The 16919-nt window shown below is 46.0% G+C and overlaps 1 protein-coding gene across 2 annotated transcripts in view; it reads right to left on the bottom strand.

Moving 5' to 3' along the window:
• The window catches only part of HK3 (hexokinase 3), a 296343-nt gene that overhangs the window by 7186 nt on the left and 272238 nt on the right, over positions 1–16919 (bottom strand). For both annotated transcript variants that reach the window (XM_069244551.1, XM_069244552.1), the window contains one exon: positions 15521–15754. In XM_069244551.1, the coding sequence (XP_069100652.1) occupies positions 15521–15754 (234 nt within the window). The remainder of the gene's footprint in view (positions 1–15520; positions 15755–16919) is intronic.

The following is a 16919-nucleotide window of genomic DNA, read 5'->3' as shown; positions in this document are numbered from 1 at the left end:
TTTATAATGGGCCCCTGTACACTGTTCAGCGTTAGAGACAAAATTTTGGCACTAACCCTGAAGGGTACATCAATAGTGTCAAAAATTCTGACACTATTGCCCCTACCCTGCGCCATGGTGTGGCGTATTTTAAATATGGCGCACACATGGTGGTTGTAGGGGCGCTAAGGGGCGCAAGGAAAGTGGCGCTGCACTGGGTGCAGCACCACTTTTCTGAAATCTGACCCATGGTCTGTTGTACAGTGATGCAGTCACACACAGGAGGCGGGTACCAGAAAGCCACACTCATACTCCTTTCATTCCACACATGGTCTACGTGGCCAAGTCTTACACAGATACAAGGGGTGAAAATTCTCCACTCTGTGATACCCAGTGGACAAACCTATTTAGCAGCATTAAACCTTTCCTGACTTTCTGACATTTTACTTGATCTCAGGAGGTGAAGTCCGTGGAGCATCAAGGACACTGGAATAAGGCATAAATGTCAAAACTGGGTAATTTTTCGAATATTTAGAAGGAATATCTGGCGAGACCCAGGAGTATGCAAGTAGTCCAGCAAATCAGGCTGCCGATGACAAATGCAATGATAAGTAGCATGGCCAGGAAAAAAGGCAAATGACATTTAGGAATAAGTTGTTTCAGGAATGGAGGATGAAGGAAAGCAGACGATTTTGATTTGTGGTGGTTTGGCCATCGGGCATTATAAAAAACAATCAGTGCTTAATGCCAGCGAGGCGACTGGTGCAGCAAGATTTAAGTGAGGACTTAAAAAAAGAACATTTGGCTGTTGTCTGCCAAGAGGTGACCAGAGAAACCAGATGAGATGATGTCTCCAGTGGAGATCAGATAAAGTGAGAAAATGAGAAGACCAAGGACAAACCACTAGATGGCGCTCATTGGAACAGTGTTCACAGAGGTCACCTAGCAAAATAATACAGAGAATGAATCATGAAAGTAGGAGGGAATGTGCTGGTGATGCCAAGACTAGACATGATTGTGAAAACAGTGTTACTATTCACCACACAATATGTGGCCCAAAACAATTATGATGGTATGGTTGATTGATGTAGGGACAAATTCTCAATATTGTTGGTACCCGTTCTCCTTTTTTTTTTTTCAATTTTCTCCTGCATGTTTGCTAAGTAATGTTTTTCATATATTAGTGACTCTAAATCCAAAGGCTTGCAGAATAGCAACTCCATCGCTCCCAGCCCTTGGCAAATAGTTCTTTAAGGCATGTCAGCTGTCAACTGCCTGGTGGCAGGGTAATTATTTTTTGGGGTATAGCTAATAGAAGCTTTTGTGGGGCATGCTTCATGCAGGGCCATCCCGGGTGAATGAGTACCAGGTTCAAAAGGAAAACAATGTCCTTGGATATATTCCAAGGCAGCACCTGTATGTTGCACAACCTATTGGAGACTGGTCCACTAGTGGATGCTAGACCATAAAAACAGACTAGTATTCCTTTTCTGATGTATAAATAAATATATCATTAACAGTTCAGGGCCTGAGCAACACGCACCCCATATTTGGCATACTTGTACCCCCTTGTAAGTACCTAATATATGGTACCCAGGTGCCCAAGGAATTGGGGTACCAGGGGATCCCCATGGGCTGCAGCATGTATTATGCCACCCATAGGGAGCCCATGTTAAATGTGATTGCAGGCTTGCCATTACAGCCTGCAGGAAAAGGTACATGCACCTTTTCACTACAGGTCACTGCACCAGGTCACAGTAAGTCACCCCTTTGGAAGGCCCTCCTAGCCGAGAGGACAGGGTGCAAGTATCTCCACTAGCAGAGGTGCCCACACGAACTCCAGTTCTATTTTCCTGGACTTCGAGAGTGTAGGGACACCATTTTATGTGTGTCCTGGACATAGGTCACTGCCTATGTCCAGCTACATAATGGTATCTCTAAACCTCGGCATGTTTGGTACCAAACATGTTGGAATCATACCCCAATACTGTTGCCAGTATTGGAAGTATGATTCCATGCACTTAGAGGACCCCCAGCATTGTCCCTACCAGCCTTCTGGGGTTTTCCGGGCAACCCAAGCTGCTGCCACCCCTCGGACAGGTTTCTGCCCTCCTGCTCCTTGTTCAGCTCAAGCCCAGGAAGGCAGAACAAAGGATTTTCTTTGGGAGAGGGGGTAACACCCTCTCCGTTTAGAAATAGGTGTGACATGTCTTGGGGGAGGGTAGCCTCCCTAGGCCACTGGTATGCTTTGAAGGGCACATTTGGGGGCCTATTTATACTCTGTTTGCACTGAATTAGTGTCATTTTTTTTAACTCTAATTCGGTGCAAAACTAACTCCATATTTATACTTTGGTGCTAGACCCCTCTAGCACCAAATTTATGGAGTTAAAGTCATTTTTTGAAAGTGGAGACCTACCTTGCCTTAATGAGATGCAAGGTAGGCGTTCCCGTGCAAGAAATGACTCTATGGCCTTAATGCCATATTTAGGGGCATATTTATACTCTGCGGCATATTTATACTCTGTTTGCACCAAATTAGAGATTTATTTTTTACTCTAATTCGGTGCAAATCTAACTCCATATTTACACTTTGGTGCTAGACCTATCTAGCACCAAGGCCCTGATTTGTACTTTTTTTGCACCGCATTAACGTCAAAAAGTGGCGCAAATATTGGCCCTTATTTATACTTTTTGCTGCAAAACTGCACTAACTCAGTTTTGCACCAAAAAGTTTAGCACCGGCTTGCACCATTTCTGTGCACCAGCCGGGCACCATAATTATGGAATGGTGCAAGCCTGTGCAATGGGTAGGCTAGAGTTTAAAAAAATGACTTTAGTCTGGTGGGGCTGGCAGTATAGAAGAAGAGGGTTTAGCACCAAATAATGGCTTTAGGCAGGTTAGAGTAAAAAAAAAAAGACTCTAACCAGATTAGTGTCATTTTATGGTGCTAAACCTACCATGCCACATGACTCGAGTCATGCCCACCACCCCAGTGGCCAGCACGGAAGACAGGGGTCCCCTGGGCATGGCCATTGCACCCTGTGCCATGTATGGGGGCCCATTTCAGGGCCCCCTATGGCACTTTCAAAAATAAAATGCACTTACTTGTACTTACCTGGGATGGGGTCTCCCATCCTCGCAGTCCCTCTAGTGTGGGTGGGGGTGCCCTTGGGGCCTAGGGAGGGCACCTCTGGGCTTATTCCATGGTGTTCCACCATGGAAATAGGCCCACAGGTCCCCTAACGTCTGCCCTGACCCAGGTCTTAAAAAATGGGGCAAAGCAAGCTTTGCCCCATTTTTTGACCCCTCCTCCCTCCCTTGCACCATTTTTGCATGGGAGTATAAATATGGCGTTAGGGCCATAGAGTCATTTTTTGCACGGGAACGCCTACCTTGCATCTCATTAAGGCAAGGTAGGTTTCCACTTCCAAAAAATGACTTTAACTCCATAAATTTGGCGCTAGACGGGTCTAGCACCAAAGTATAAATATGGAGTTAGTTTTGCACTGAATGAGAGTAAAAGAAAAAATGACGCTAATTCAGTGCAAACAGAGTATAAATATGCCCCTTGGCGTCAAAAAATGATGCTAATCTGGTCAGAATCATTTATTTTGACTCAAACCTGCCTAATGTCATTTTCTTTTAAGCTAGCCTACCCTTTGCACCGGCTTCCACCATTCCATAAATATGGTGCCCAGCTGGTGCTAAAAAATGGTGCAAGCCGGTGCAAACCTTTTTGGTGCAAAACTCCGTTAGTGCAGTTTTGCACCAAAAAGTATAAATAAGGCCCTTGGTGCCCTCATGCATAAACCAGTCTACACCGGTTCAGGGACCCCCAGTACCTGCTCTGGCGCGAAACTCAACAATGGAGAGGAGAGTGAACCCTCCCCTGTCCATCACCACCCAGGGGTGGGGCCCAGAGCTCCTCCAGAGGGTTCCTTGATTCTGCCATCTTGAGTCCAAGGTTGGCAGGGACCTCTGGAAGCATCTGAGTGGCCAGGTCAGGCAGGTGATGTCAGAGCCCCCTCCTGATAGGTGGTCTCCTAGCTAGGTGACCAATCCCCCTATCAGGGCTATTTAGGGTCTTCCTCTGGGGTGGGCCCTCAGATTCGGCATGCAAGATTCCAGCAGGACTCCTCTGCAACCTCTACTTCGACTTCTAGCCACTGGAGCCGCGACTGGACCCTCCAGGAACCGACAATCTGCATCCACCACGACAACTCTGCTTGCAACATTGTTTCCACGGCTCATTCCAGCTTCTGCAACATTTCCCCAGCTGTGCATCCTCTGAGAGCAGCAAGACTTCAGTCTGCATGAGAAGGAAGAAGGAATCTCCCTTGGAGTGAAGGAGTCACTCCCGTTCATCCGCAGACACCAACAGCAACGACGACCGGCTGCGTGGATCTCCTCTCGTCCTGAGCTGTGTGGATCCTGCGTCATGGGTGGTGGTCCCGAGTAGTCCTTTTGGTCCTCTCTGCCAGCTGTTCAATTTTGGTGGAGGTAAGCCCTTGTCTTTCCACGCAGTACAGTAACCCCGTGCACTGCGACTCTTGCAGCTACCAAGGCTTTTTGGCAACTACTGTAAGGGATCTTCAGGCTCTGTGTAGCCCCAGCACTCCTTCCTGGGACACACAATCCTCTGCGTGCTTCTACTGCAGCGTGGGACCCTTCTCCAGTTGTGCTGCGTGGCCTCCTCTGCTACTCGTGGTTCCTCGTCCAGTGGGTCTCCTGTGGTGGCTGCTTCTTTTCTCTGCCTTGCTGAGGGTCCCCCTAGGACTTTCCTGTGGGCTGAGTTCTCCTGGACCTTGCTGGTCCCCGGCAGCTCCACTTTTGCATTACTTTTGCTTGCTTTTGCTGAGACTTGTTGGTGGCTCTTCCACCCCACTGACCGACTGCAATCATCCATCCGGCGTGGGACGTTGACTGCATGCTCCGGGAACTCTTCACCTGCTCCAAGCCTGAATTCCTGACCGTCTTCCTCTTACCCTCGACAAACTCCTGTATCCACAACTGGATGGGTAGTAGCTCCTGCTCCCCTGGACTCTTCTGTGACTTCTGGACTTGGTCCTCTTCTTCCACAGGTCTTCCTCTTCAGGAATCCACTGCTAGTTTCTTGCAGTCTTGTCTGGGTGTTGCATTTTCTTCATTTTCTTCCTTTTGGGTGGTTTTGGGAAAAGCCAGTAACTACTCCTTTCTTCCTGGTCGCTATGGGGCACTGTAGTACCCCAAGCTCCCTTACCTAGGGGGGGGATCCTGTGTTTGCATTAAATTTGTTTAGTATATGCTTTGGGCTCCCTCTAGGGTCACTGTTGTCTATTTGTATTTGCACTGTTTTCTATCACTTTCTATGCCTACTGCTGATTACTAGTGTAAATATCTAGTGTGTTACTTACCTCCTATTGGAGGGTTGCCTCGCTAGTACTTTTTGGTAATTGTGTCACTAAAACAAAGTACCTTTATTTTTGTAACACTGAGGCCCATATTTATACTTCTTTTAGCGCAGCATTTGCGCCGCTTTTTGATGCAAAAGCGGCGCAAACTTACAAAATACAATTGTATTTTGTACTTTTGCACCGCTTTTGCCTTAAAAAAAATGATGCAAATGCGGCGCTAAAGAAGTATAAATATGGGCCCGAGTGTTTTCTTTCATGTGTGTGAGGGCTGTGTGACTACAGTGGTATTGCATGAGCTTTGCATGTCTCCTAAATAAGTCTTGGCTGCTCATTCACAGCTACCTCTAGAGAGCCTGGCTTCTAGACACTGCTTACACTACGCTAATAGGAGATACCTGGTATAAGGTGTAAGTACCTCAGTTACCCAACACTCATCAGGCCAGCTTCCTACATTGAGAAAGACTCCAAAGCGGCTGACCAGCCCAGCCCCGTGGACTGCAAGGTCTCCAAGTGTTCCAGGTGGCATAAGAATTTGCCTTCATACATGGGTCTGCTTCCAGATCCTGAAACCATCATGCAGGAATGATAAGCAGCCCTGGAGACGTAATCCTGTGAATCCAATAAAATGGAGATGACCTGAGGCGGGAGTGGGCCCTTTGTGTACTTTGAATGGTTCTGGGACACTCCGCAGAGGGTGTCAGGCAAAATGGTTTGAAGACTGACCCAGAATGATGATGGCTCATGATCAAGCTCATACCCAACCAGGGACATTGTTACTGTTTTAGTTAGTTGTAAAGGTATAAGGGGGGTACTCACATTGTTTCAAGGGGTATTATTCTCAAGTGGCCTCTCCGCAAGCCTTTGCATTACACTCAGCACACACAGGACACCCATGGAGGCCACAGGTGTAGTGAATGCCAGAACAATCACACACCACACTCCCACACACAATAAACTATGGATTATTTCACTTAATGTGAAGGGTCTCAATAATCCAGTAAAGAGATGGGCATTCTATTGTGCCTAGAGCAAACAAAGGCAGATATCTGCCTCCTTCCGGAGACACAATTGATATTGAGAGACTGGCACAGTCTCAAGTCCCAGGTCTACCCACAGTAATTCCACTCCTCTGCAGCCAGCAAGACAGTAGTGGTGGCCATCTTGATTAATAGACCCTTTAGGGGGAAAGTGGAGGATAACCTTGCCAAAATTAGAGGTCTGCTGTTAGTCTACCAAGTGAAAGTCGGGAATTACACCTTTGTCCTAGGCTCCATCTATGCCCTGGACGAGGGCCAAGAGCACTTCATCCGCAGAACGATAGCAGAAACCATGACCTCCTGGGATAAGCTGGTGTTGCTGGGGGGTGATCTTAATCTTGTATTCTACAATGACATGGATCGCTCTGCACCCCAACACGGGGAAACTGGAGCGATATCTTGTGAAGGCACTTAATGGTTACAGGAAATGGGGCTGCAAGACTGGAGTACATATCATCCGCAGTCCAGAGACTACACCTTTTGGTCTGGTGCACACAAAACAGATGTCCACCTGGACCACTTCCTGGGGACTAAAGACTCACAGGGCTTGGTCACTGCTATCGAAATAGAGTTGCGCTCCCTATCTGATCATGCAACGGTGACTGTTGACTTAGCACTCCCACCAAGGACTCATATGCACCGGCCCTGGCGCCTACGAGAGACCCTTTTACATAGACCTGAAGTGACCAAGCAAATTGAGCAGGCCATTCACAACTATCTAACAGTAAACACAGCAGACACCTCTATCTCCCTCTTGTGAAACTCCTTAAAGGTAGTTATCAGGGGAGAATTCCTTGTGATTCCTGTGGTGGAGAGTAAATTACACCAGGAAAAGAGGGAACAGCTGCAGCAGGTCAGAGAACTAGAGAGCATATACCGATGCACGGGCAGAGGTAGCTAGGAAACAACTCATGGATTTAGACCTTGACAAAATGGAGTATTCCCTTCTCTGCCTCAATCACTCCTTTCTTGTGGGGGGGGGTATAGATATGGGTGGCATCTGGCCAATAGGCTCTGTGCTCAGCGACAAGCCACGAGAGTCAAGGCGGGGGTGAAAGCTGATGGCTCAGAGGTCGAGAGTAATGATCTCATTGTCTCCCAATTCCAGAACTTCTATAAGGACTTATACTCAGCTTAGTCCCTCCCTACAGATAACATTGGCAGCTACCTTTACAGTGCACTTACGTCAGGGCTCACAACAGTACAAGCAGATGAGCTACACTGCCCAATCAGCATAGAGGAAGTGATATCGGCCTTAGCCCGCCAGAAACCCCTGAGGACCAGATGGCTTCCCAGCACTGTTCTATAAGATGTTCTGCAACCCACTGGCCCCACTGTAAACCTGGCTATACAACTCAATCACAACTCAGTCACTGGTCCTTCTACCATCTCCGCATCCATGATGGAGGCATCCATAGTCGTTATCCCTAAGCCCAGGAAAGACAAGCAACAGTGCATGTCCTACCGACCCATCTCCCTCCTCAATGTCGAAGTCAAGCTCTTTACTAGCATCTTGGCAGCACACCGGAACCCATTTATGCCCAGCCTGATAGCTCCAGGCCAAGCAGGATTTGTTCCACATCAGCTATGCAGTGATAATACCAAGAGAATCCTTCATATAATTGACAATGCTAGGCGCTCCAAATGTGAAATTCAGCTATTGGCCATAGATGCCGAAAAGGCGTTTGACTGCATCCAGTGGCCCTATCTGGTGGCAACACCTGCCCACTTTGGTTTTGGATCGCGGTTTGCGCCCGGATACTGAGCAATTGGCCACCCAGGAGTGACAGTCAGAGTGAACGGCCACACCTAGTCCTCCTTCCAAATTCATAGAGAGACACGACAGGGGTGTCCGAAATCACCCTTGTTGTTTGCGCTATACATGGAGCCCTTTGCCCAAACAGTGCATGACCTCCCAAATATCATAGGCATCTGATTCGCCGGGGAGTACCATGCCATCAGCCTTTATGTCAATTATGTTTTGTAGCCTTAGATGGACCTCTTACTGCCCTTTTGGCATTTCTGAAGGAGGCAGAACTGTTCGGGGGAGCTGCTGGCCTCTAGATCAACATCCACAAATGTTCGGCCCTCAACCTTTCAGTCCCCTCCCCCATAGAAGCGCAACTTTCCCGTTGCTTCCCAATACAGTGGTCATCGACCTCAATCTCTTAACTGGGGATCCAATTGGCACCAACAGTGGCTGACTCCACAACACTAATTTATCGAACCCTGCTTTGACAGGTCACCCATGACCTTGCTCAATGGCGATTGTATCATCTCTTGAGGTTAAACGGGTTGCGGTGCTCAAAATGACCGCTCTCCCACACATTCTCATTCTTTTTCAGACCCTTCTGATCCAACCTCCTGTTGGAATGATCAAAGCCCTACAACAGGCAATACACTGCTTCATGTAGACAGACAGCCGCCTACGAATGAATCACGAGCAAAGCTATCAGCCTCCAGTGGAGGGGGGATTGGGTGTTCCAAACCTCTTAGCTTACTACCACACAGTTCAACTTCGCTACCTAGTAGAGTGGTCCAGGAACGAATCCGAGAAACACTGGCTTTTCATGGACCATGCGGTCACAGGCACACAATTGTGGAAGGTACTGTTCCTGAAGAGGTCGCAACGTGCTTGGGGCTTGTACTCTCCCCGGGGCACCAAGACAGTGCTGAAAGCATGGGATAGTGTAGCAGTGAGCAAAGGCTTGTCCTCATTTCTTTCTCCTCTGAAGCTCATAATAGGTAAGACGGATCTCACTCTGGAACTTGATCCTACCATGTTCCAATCATGGCAATTGAGTGGAAGTCAATCTATAGGCTACCTTTTTAGAGTAGACGGCATTCTCCCCTTTGATCAGTTACAAGGGGATTTTGCCTTCCAGAGATGGAGAGGCTCCACTACTTACAGGTCAAACACTGGCTTTCTCACCATAGTATGTGAGCCGGAGCCCAAAGACCCCTAACAATCTTTTAGAAGTGTCTAATTACAAAAACCACAGATAAGCATATGATTACAGAACTCTGTAGCATTTTACTCCATGCCTCCCACTGCCTAAAACCCCAGGGCACAGACGCTGGGAGAACTGCGAGCTGGGCAGACACCTAACACCCAAGGAATGGGATGAAGTACATCATAGAGCTCACCACAATCAGGCAACTCCTCTAGTATTGAGACAGCCCCTAAGATCATTACCTACTGGCAACATATGCCTCCTCGCTTACAGAAATGCCACCCTATAGTTAGTACAGCTTGTTGTTGACAATGCGGGTCACCCGCAACATTACTTCACATCTTATGGAATTGCCCCAAAATAGGACAATTCTGGGTACTGGTCCTTACCGACAGAGACATGCACTTTGACACACAACTGCCTAGATTGCATGCGTATATGATCGTGGGACTGCCCAACACGCTCACCTTCCTGCTCAAATCCCACAGAGGTCGACACATGGAATTGATTGGAATGGATACGGCCTAACTAGGGCGGCACACCAAACCATTCTTGCACACTGGGGTACTGCCACAATCCCTACACACCTGGGCTGGCTCTATCGACGATGGCATATTCCGGGTATGGAAAAAGACTTCCCTAGTATTGACTTCCCAAAAGGACTCCTACAGAGAACTATGGAAACGATACATAACTCTACTGTTCAAAGAATTTTGAGAATTGACATGCCCTAAATACCTGAGATTACTATGTTTTCTCAACCCTTTCCCACCTACATCGTTCGATACCAGTGCTGAGGTGGATCCTATGCACAACAGTTAATATCCTGTCACAAGGCAGGGGCTTGTGAGCACCTGGGGGTGACCAGGGGGTGTTGTCATTTGTTTCTTGTACGTTTATTTACCCTTGTTATAAGCATTACTACGCTTACTATCTGTTGGCTGGCTGTTCTTAATATTAAAAAAAAAGATATGAATCATAAAACCAATCACAAACTTGGTCATCTGGCCAACATGCCTTTGACTCTAACCAATTGTAGAGGGTCTCAATTTGCGACCTACCTCATGCATATTAATGAGGTTGGTCAAATTGCAGCCCACTTCGAATCAGTATTTTGTGAACCAACCTATTAACACATAGGTTGGTTCATAAAATACCAATGCATTTGGTAGAAGGCAGTGTGCAAATTGCACCCACTACTACAGTATCCATTCCAGTAGATTCCATAGAAGAAATCACAAATTGCAAATCATTATTTGATGCAATTTACCATTTCTTAATAGGGATCCAAGTACATAAGGACCCTAGTTCTGAAATATTAGTCTTCAAAAAGGACTTCTCCTCATTACCCATGCCACTCACATGGTTGCAATCACAAGCAAAGTCAGACAATTATACTGACACTCGTATACAAGGATACAGTGTGCAAAGACCTATGGGTAGGCATACAAGTACCCACAGGTGTACAAACAGGTAAACACATGTACAGGTACACAGACACACATGATCAGCTGAAGGTCATACATGCACCAAGATAGACGCACTCTTACAGATGTACCCACACCAATGCAACAGGACACAGATTGTAACCCTGAGTGTGTACCTAAAAAAGAAAGTTAAACTTGAACTCCAATTGACAACGAATCAAAACATTTTATATTTTATATTGGAAAATCCACACACCAGTCATATTCCTCCCCCACCCCACTGAAATAACAGCTCATTGGATCCTTCTAGGGGTTGCCTAGCAAAACCAAGGTGACTGCATTGTAGACAGGGCCTGAAATGGCCTCATTGGTCCTGCTAAGGAGAGTCAAAAAGATAAACTGTCAAATATTGACTCTACACAGCCAATCTCAATGGAAAGGAAAAGATGAGTGGTTTTGTAGTATTTGAAATTGAAATTGGTTTGCAAACCCATATTCAATCGACTTGTCAATATGGTATTAGATCGTAAATAGTTTATTTGCTGTAGCACTGCAGTCGCTAGGCATCAATATTTGTTACACGAAGTGCCCAGGCCCCAGGGATCTGGAGGAGCCTGGCAGGGTGGACATCACTTCCAGTAAGGAAGGTGATCTTTCAAACCAATTGAGGTCCAACTCTGGCACCAGACCGATGAACCCATCATTACCATTTAAATAATGCCAGTCTGGGAAGTTTCAGCACCATATTTTGGTCTGCCCGCAGAGGGAGCAGGTGATTGACGCTGAAAGGCATTGCAAAAAGTTTTTTAACTGGCCACTGGTGTCTGTTCCAAACTTTTATCAAGAGCTGTTTAAATGGTAATACAACACGAATTAAATAGGAGAATAGCCCAAGTTATGGTATTCAAATGTAATTGTTATCCTGCCTTCCCGACCTCTCTTATTGATATGTGTATTTGATAACTGCATAACATTTCTGGTCGGTAGCAGTGGAACACTGTTTTGAAGATATGTCCTGTTTTGTCTTCGTTCAAAGATGTATATTTTTGAATGTGATACTATAAGCACCCTCACCAACGGGTTCCCGACAAAATGCACTGAGGCATGAGAAAACTGACTTTAATGTTTTGGAACTCATCCACCCTTCACCTTACTGTGGGTTGATTTTGTTAGCATACAATGAAACTAACTGATTGTGTTACTTTTTTAAGGAATTCGTTTTCAAGGACAAAGTTTCAGTTTAGTGGAAACAATAACCAATGAGAAGGTCCAGGTGGGCACAATTCTAGTGCGCTTGGTGACACTGAACATAAAGTGAGCATACTTACAGAGCTACGTAGGACAACTGAAACATCAAGCAGCGGATTTAAGAAAAGTGGTGCTGCATCCACTGCAGCGCCACTTTTCTTGTGCCCCTTAGAACCCCCCCTACTGCCACCATGTCTGCGCCGTATTTAATATACAGTGCACCACGGCGGTAGTTAGGCAACTAGCGTCAAACGTTTTGACCCTAGTTTGGTGCTTTGCAGGATTAGCTTAAAAATGTTTGATGCTAATCCTTCAAAGCACATTGAGGCTCATTTTAAATATTGGTGTGCCTCCTTTTAACGCCTGCTCTGTGCAGGCAATAAAAATGCCACAAAAAATGCCACAAAGAAATCTTTTAGATTTCTTTGTGGCATTTTTTGGTCCCCCTAACGGGGGAATGGCCCTTCCATGCATTATTCCTGGCGCAAGCATAATGTGGCGCAAGGGGTTACAAAGAGGCACAATGTATGCATTGCACCACTTTGTAAATCGGGGGCAGCGATTTTGGAGCCGTTGGGCCATTAGCATTAAAAAAAAATGGCACTAATGTAGCGCAAGGAGGCGCTAGATCTTCTTAAAATTGGGCCCAAATATTTATTTATGAGCGGAAGGTGGACACAGAATTAACGTTAATGGGACATAATTCTGTGCTCCTGTTTAGCTTTTAAGGTCTGAAGAAGCTAAGCAGGAGCTGGAGCTAAGAAACAGTGAATAACTTCAACTTAACCCAGCAATGTTATACTACCGTCACAGGAGACTTAACTATAGAGAAAGAGGTGAGAATTTCACCAGGGGAAGTCTCAGATGAATGCACGATGCAAGCAACATATTTAGCGTTTGTGTACATTTATCAGTTGAGAGATCTCACTTTGTATAGTTTCACTATTCTAAATGAAAACAAATTAAGTTGTCAGAAAGATCATGTGATAAACCTCCCCTTGGCAACCAGTGAGAGGGATCAAGAAATTAGGACTCTAAATTGAATAAAGTGTGTAAGCCTGATTTTTTGCTTCCTCGATTGGATCTCCCAGACAATTCATTTTCTCTGCCAGGATGGCAGCCTTATACTGTTTTAACAGTAGTACTGAAGCCAATGCTTCTGCTATTAGAGCCAGTCCTAGTGTTGGTCGGTGTTTTTTTTGTGGCAAATCGAAAGAGGTACAAGGGTCTGAGGCCCATATTTATACTTCAATTGCGATGAATTTGCCTAATTTTTTGACGCAAATTTGGCACAAACCTAACTTCCTGTTTATATTTTGGCGTTAGACGTGTCTAGCGTCAAAATATAGGAGTCTGCAATATTTTTTGGATGCGTGCACCTACCTTGCAACAATGAGATGCAAAGTAGGCAGGCGTTCCCATCTAAAAAATGGTGCTATCCCCATAGCCCCATATGTAATCCCCCATACTAAAATGATGCAAGGGTGGGAGGAGGGGCTAGATAATGGTGCAAAGCAAGCCATTATTTAACACCTGGGTCAGACCAGGCCTTAGGGGACCTGGGGACCCATTTTCATGGTTAAACACCATGGAATGGGTCCACAGGTGCCCTCCCAAAGCCCCAGGAACACCCTAGCCCACACCAGAAAGACACCAAAGGATGGGGGACCCCATCCCAGGTGAGTAGGGTAAGTATAGGTAAGTATTAAAAAAAACCAATGTAAGTGCCAATGGGACCCCTAAGTTGGGGCCCCCTACATGGCACAGGGTGCAATGGCCATGCCCAAGGGACGCTTGTCCCCTGTGCTGGCAGTTGGGGTGGTGGGCATGACTTCTGTCTTTCCTAAGACAGGAGTCATGTTTTTTGTGCGCCAGGAAATGGTGCTAGTCTGGTTAGAGGCATTTTTTTTTGCCTCTAACCAGGCTAGCGTCGTTTTTAGATGCACAACCCCCTCCTTCCCTACCGCCACCCCCCACCCGGATATCGTCTTTTTTTAAGACGCTAGCCCAGGTTTAGCGCCGGCTTGTACCATTCCTTTTATATGGCACCTGGCTGTCACTGTGGAATGGCACAAGACAGTGCTATACTTTTTGCCACAAAACTGCATTTGCACAGTTTTGCAGCAAACAGTATAAATCTGGGCCTGAATGTGTTTTATTTGTCCATTTGCCCAGAGCTTGTTAACTCTTCGAAGTCCTATTCATAGCATTTTTGTAACAGTAAGCGGCTCGTCAAAGTTAAGGCTGTGAGGGCCTACAGCTGTCCTATTAGGAACAAGATTAGTCTTGATTTGGGCTTTCGATATAGCTGGCTGTGTAGCAAGTCATGCTTGCGAGGGTGGCAAAGAATTAGAGCACCACATACTGTAAAGGACCATCCTATTGGTGGAGATTTGATGACGGGAAGAAGAGGCCTTGCAATGTCTCACTTCATAACCACTAGGATGATGATCTGACACGGCCCATATTTTAGACGACGATTTTGTTACAGTGTTTTTTTTCATTGAGTTATGCTGTCATTACTAATATTTTAATGATTTAGACCCTGAGCATGGTCCTTTTTTTTTCAACAGGCTGGCAGGTGAAGAGGGTAGGGGTTGTAATATGTACCATATTTTGCTCCAGTGTTTCATCATTGTTTAGGTGTTTGTTGTGGATGATCCATGCTTGCTTTGGGGTAGAAGCACTCTTTTTGAAACATTTTTGGTACAAAGTTGCTGGACTCTGCGTTGTCAAAGCCCTTATGTTGGTTTTCGGGGCTGTTATGTTCTATACTTTGGTCTTTTGGTTCTGTTGTGGACAATACTTTGTTCGAGACCTTTTGTGGTGCCTTCTTTGGGTGGGGGTATTCTGTTATGGTTCCTTCTTTGTTTGGGGGTACTGATACATACCCCTACTTTGCCTGGAAGGGACTCTGTCATAGACTAAACTTTGAGTGAGCTCTGTTATAAACTCTATCATGAGTGGAGATGTGCTTTATGCTACACTTTGGTAGAGGGCTCTGTCATGGTGCTTACTTTGTTTGGGGTGAGGTGTACACTATGGTCCATACCTTGGTTGAAAGTATTTATGGCCCATTTGTTAGTTGAGGGCTGTGTCATGGTCCTAGTTTATTTGCAGGCATCGGATACTCCAGTTGCGGAGCTTTGTTGTGTGACCTACTCCATTTAGGAGAACTAATTGTGTAGCATTTTTATGGAGTAACTAAGGGTCGTATTTATACTTTTTTTGCGCCGCATTTGCGTCGTTTTTTGACGCAAAAACTGCGCAAACTTGCAAAATACCATTGTATTTTGTAGGTTTGCGCTGTTTTGCGTAAAAAAGCAGCGCAAATGCAGCGCTAAAAAAAGTATAAATACGGGCCTAAGTACTGAAGTATTATGACAACCAACTCCACGTCTCCTCCGAGGAAATGAGTATGAAACACATAGAGAGTGGGCATTTCTCTCTTACCATTGGCATCACTGAAAATGTACTTACTGGGGGTGCAATTTATAGAGTGTCCCGTCCACTCCTATGGTGACCGAGAGGTGATCAAGGCAACGGTTGCGTCGTATTTTCTCCACCACGGCTGCAATCCCAGCACCGCACAGCCTGGCCGCCCTCTGTGAGATGGTCTGGCAGACCTCCTTCACAATGATGCTGTCATCACAGGTACTCTGCAGTCCTAGGTCTGTCAGGATGGCACGCACCTGGAGAAGAGCCAAGCTGTCCCTGCATGGAGAGAGATTAGCATCCTGTAACACACGTGACCAACTCTTTCACCCATCATAACAAATATAAGTGTAGGCTCTATTGAAGTATTCGACCACTCAGTAAGTGTTGATTAATTACTCTCCCCCTATAGTATCCTATACAGTAGTGTGGACACACAAATTCAACAGCTGTCTAATTTTCTGAATGGGAAGGAATTTTTTCCTACATGAGTACTGCAAGTATGAAAACTGACCAATAAAAGCATAGAAATTCCTGCTTATTGCTGGTATTTTCAGTGTTATTAAAACTATTTGTTTCGGCCCGTCTGCAGAAGCAAGTAGTATATTTTTATTGGTAGTTCATCCTAAATTTGACCTGGCACCCCTTTCTGGTAATTCACATTTTCCAAGGCTGAATATCGTGCTTTTTTCACTTTAAACCATGGCAGTCCTGCAGCATGCCAACTGATTCCTACACGCCCTAAAGGTGCTGCTTCTTAGGGGCGCAGTTATCAATAAAGCAAGTGTGCTTCCAATACAGCTCTGACAAAACTAACCTAAGCGTCCCTGTCCCGTTTCCTGCCCTGACGTTTCAAGAGACAATACAGGCCAGATCTGTTCTAGAGTGGTCATCATTGCTGCAGGCCACAGCACCATGATTATGCCACCAGAGGAGTAAAGAATTCCTGAACAGTGATTCTCACTGGAATCATTCACACACACTTATCAGTACTCAGCAAAATCACAGTATGCAAATAAGGCCTTTTAACCCAATTACACATATGACAACACACTATTTTTTGCTGTTGTATGCACTCAGGGTGGGGCTGGGAGGTGGGAAGGCAGGAGGAGGGAGAGAGAGTGGGCATCAGTTCTCGCTCCTGCAGTGGGGAGCATTCACCTGCTTATGGAAGACCCCTCCCTCCTAGAGGTTTTTGGTACTGTGGGTCTTTGTGCATGCAGGTTTGTGGTAGCAGCAATACATCGCTAAAATCCTCAACCTTTCTATTCATTTCTGTTGGGTTTGCACCCCCACTTTTTGCCTGGTGTCAGTGTGCTTAGACAGTTTTCACTGGGATCCTACTAATCAGGACCCCAGTGATTATGCTCTCCTCCAAATTTAGTTGCTTTGTGAGGAAGCTGGCCTGGTGTGTGGTGAGCACCTATGGGATTATCGCCTTATA

Source organism: Pleurodeles waltl, chromosome 7 (genome assembly GCF_031143425.1).
Source record: "Pleurodeles waltl isolate 20211129_DDA chromosome 7, aPleWal1.hap1.20221129, whole genome shotgun sequence".
Lineage (NCBI taxonomy): Eukaryota > Metazoa > Chordata > Amphibia > Caudata > Salamandridae > Pleurodeles > Pleurodeles waltl.
Note: the sequence above shows the minus strand (reverse complement) of the source record. Positions and strands in the feature narration are given on the sequence as shown.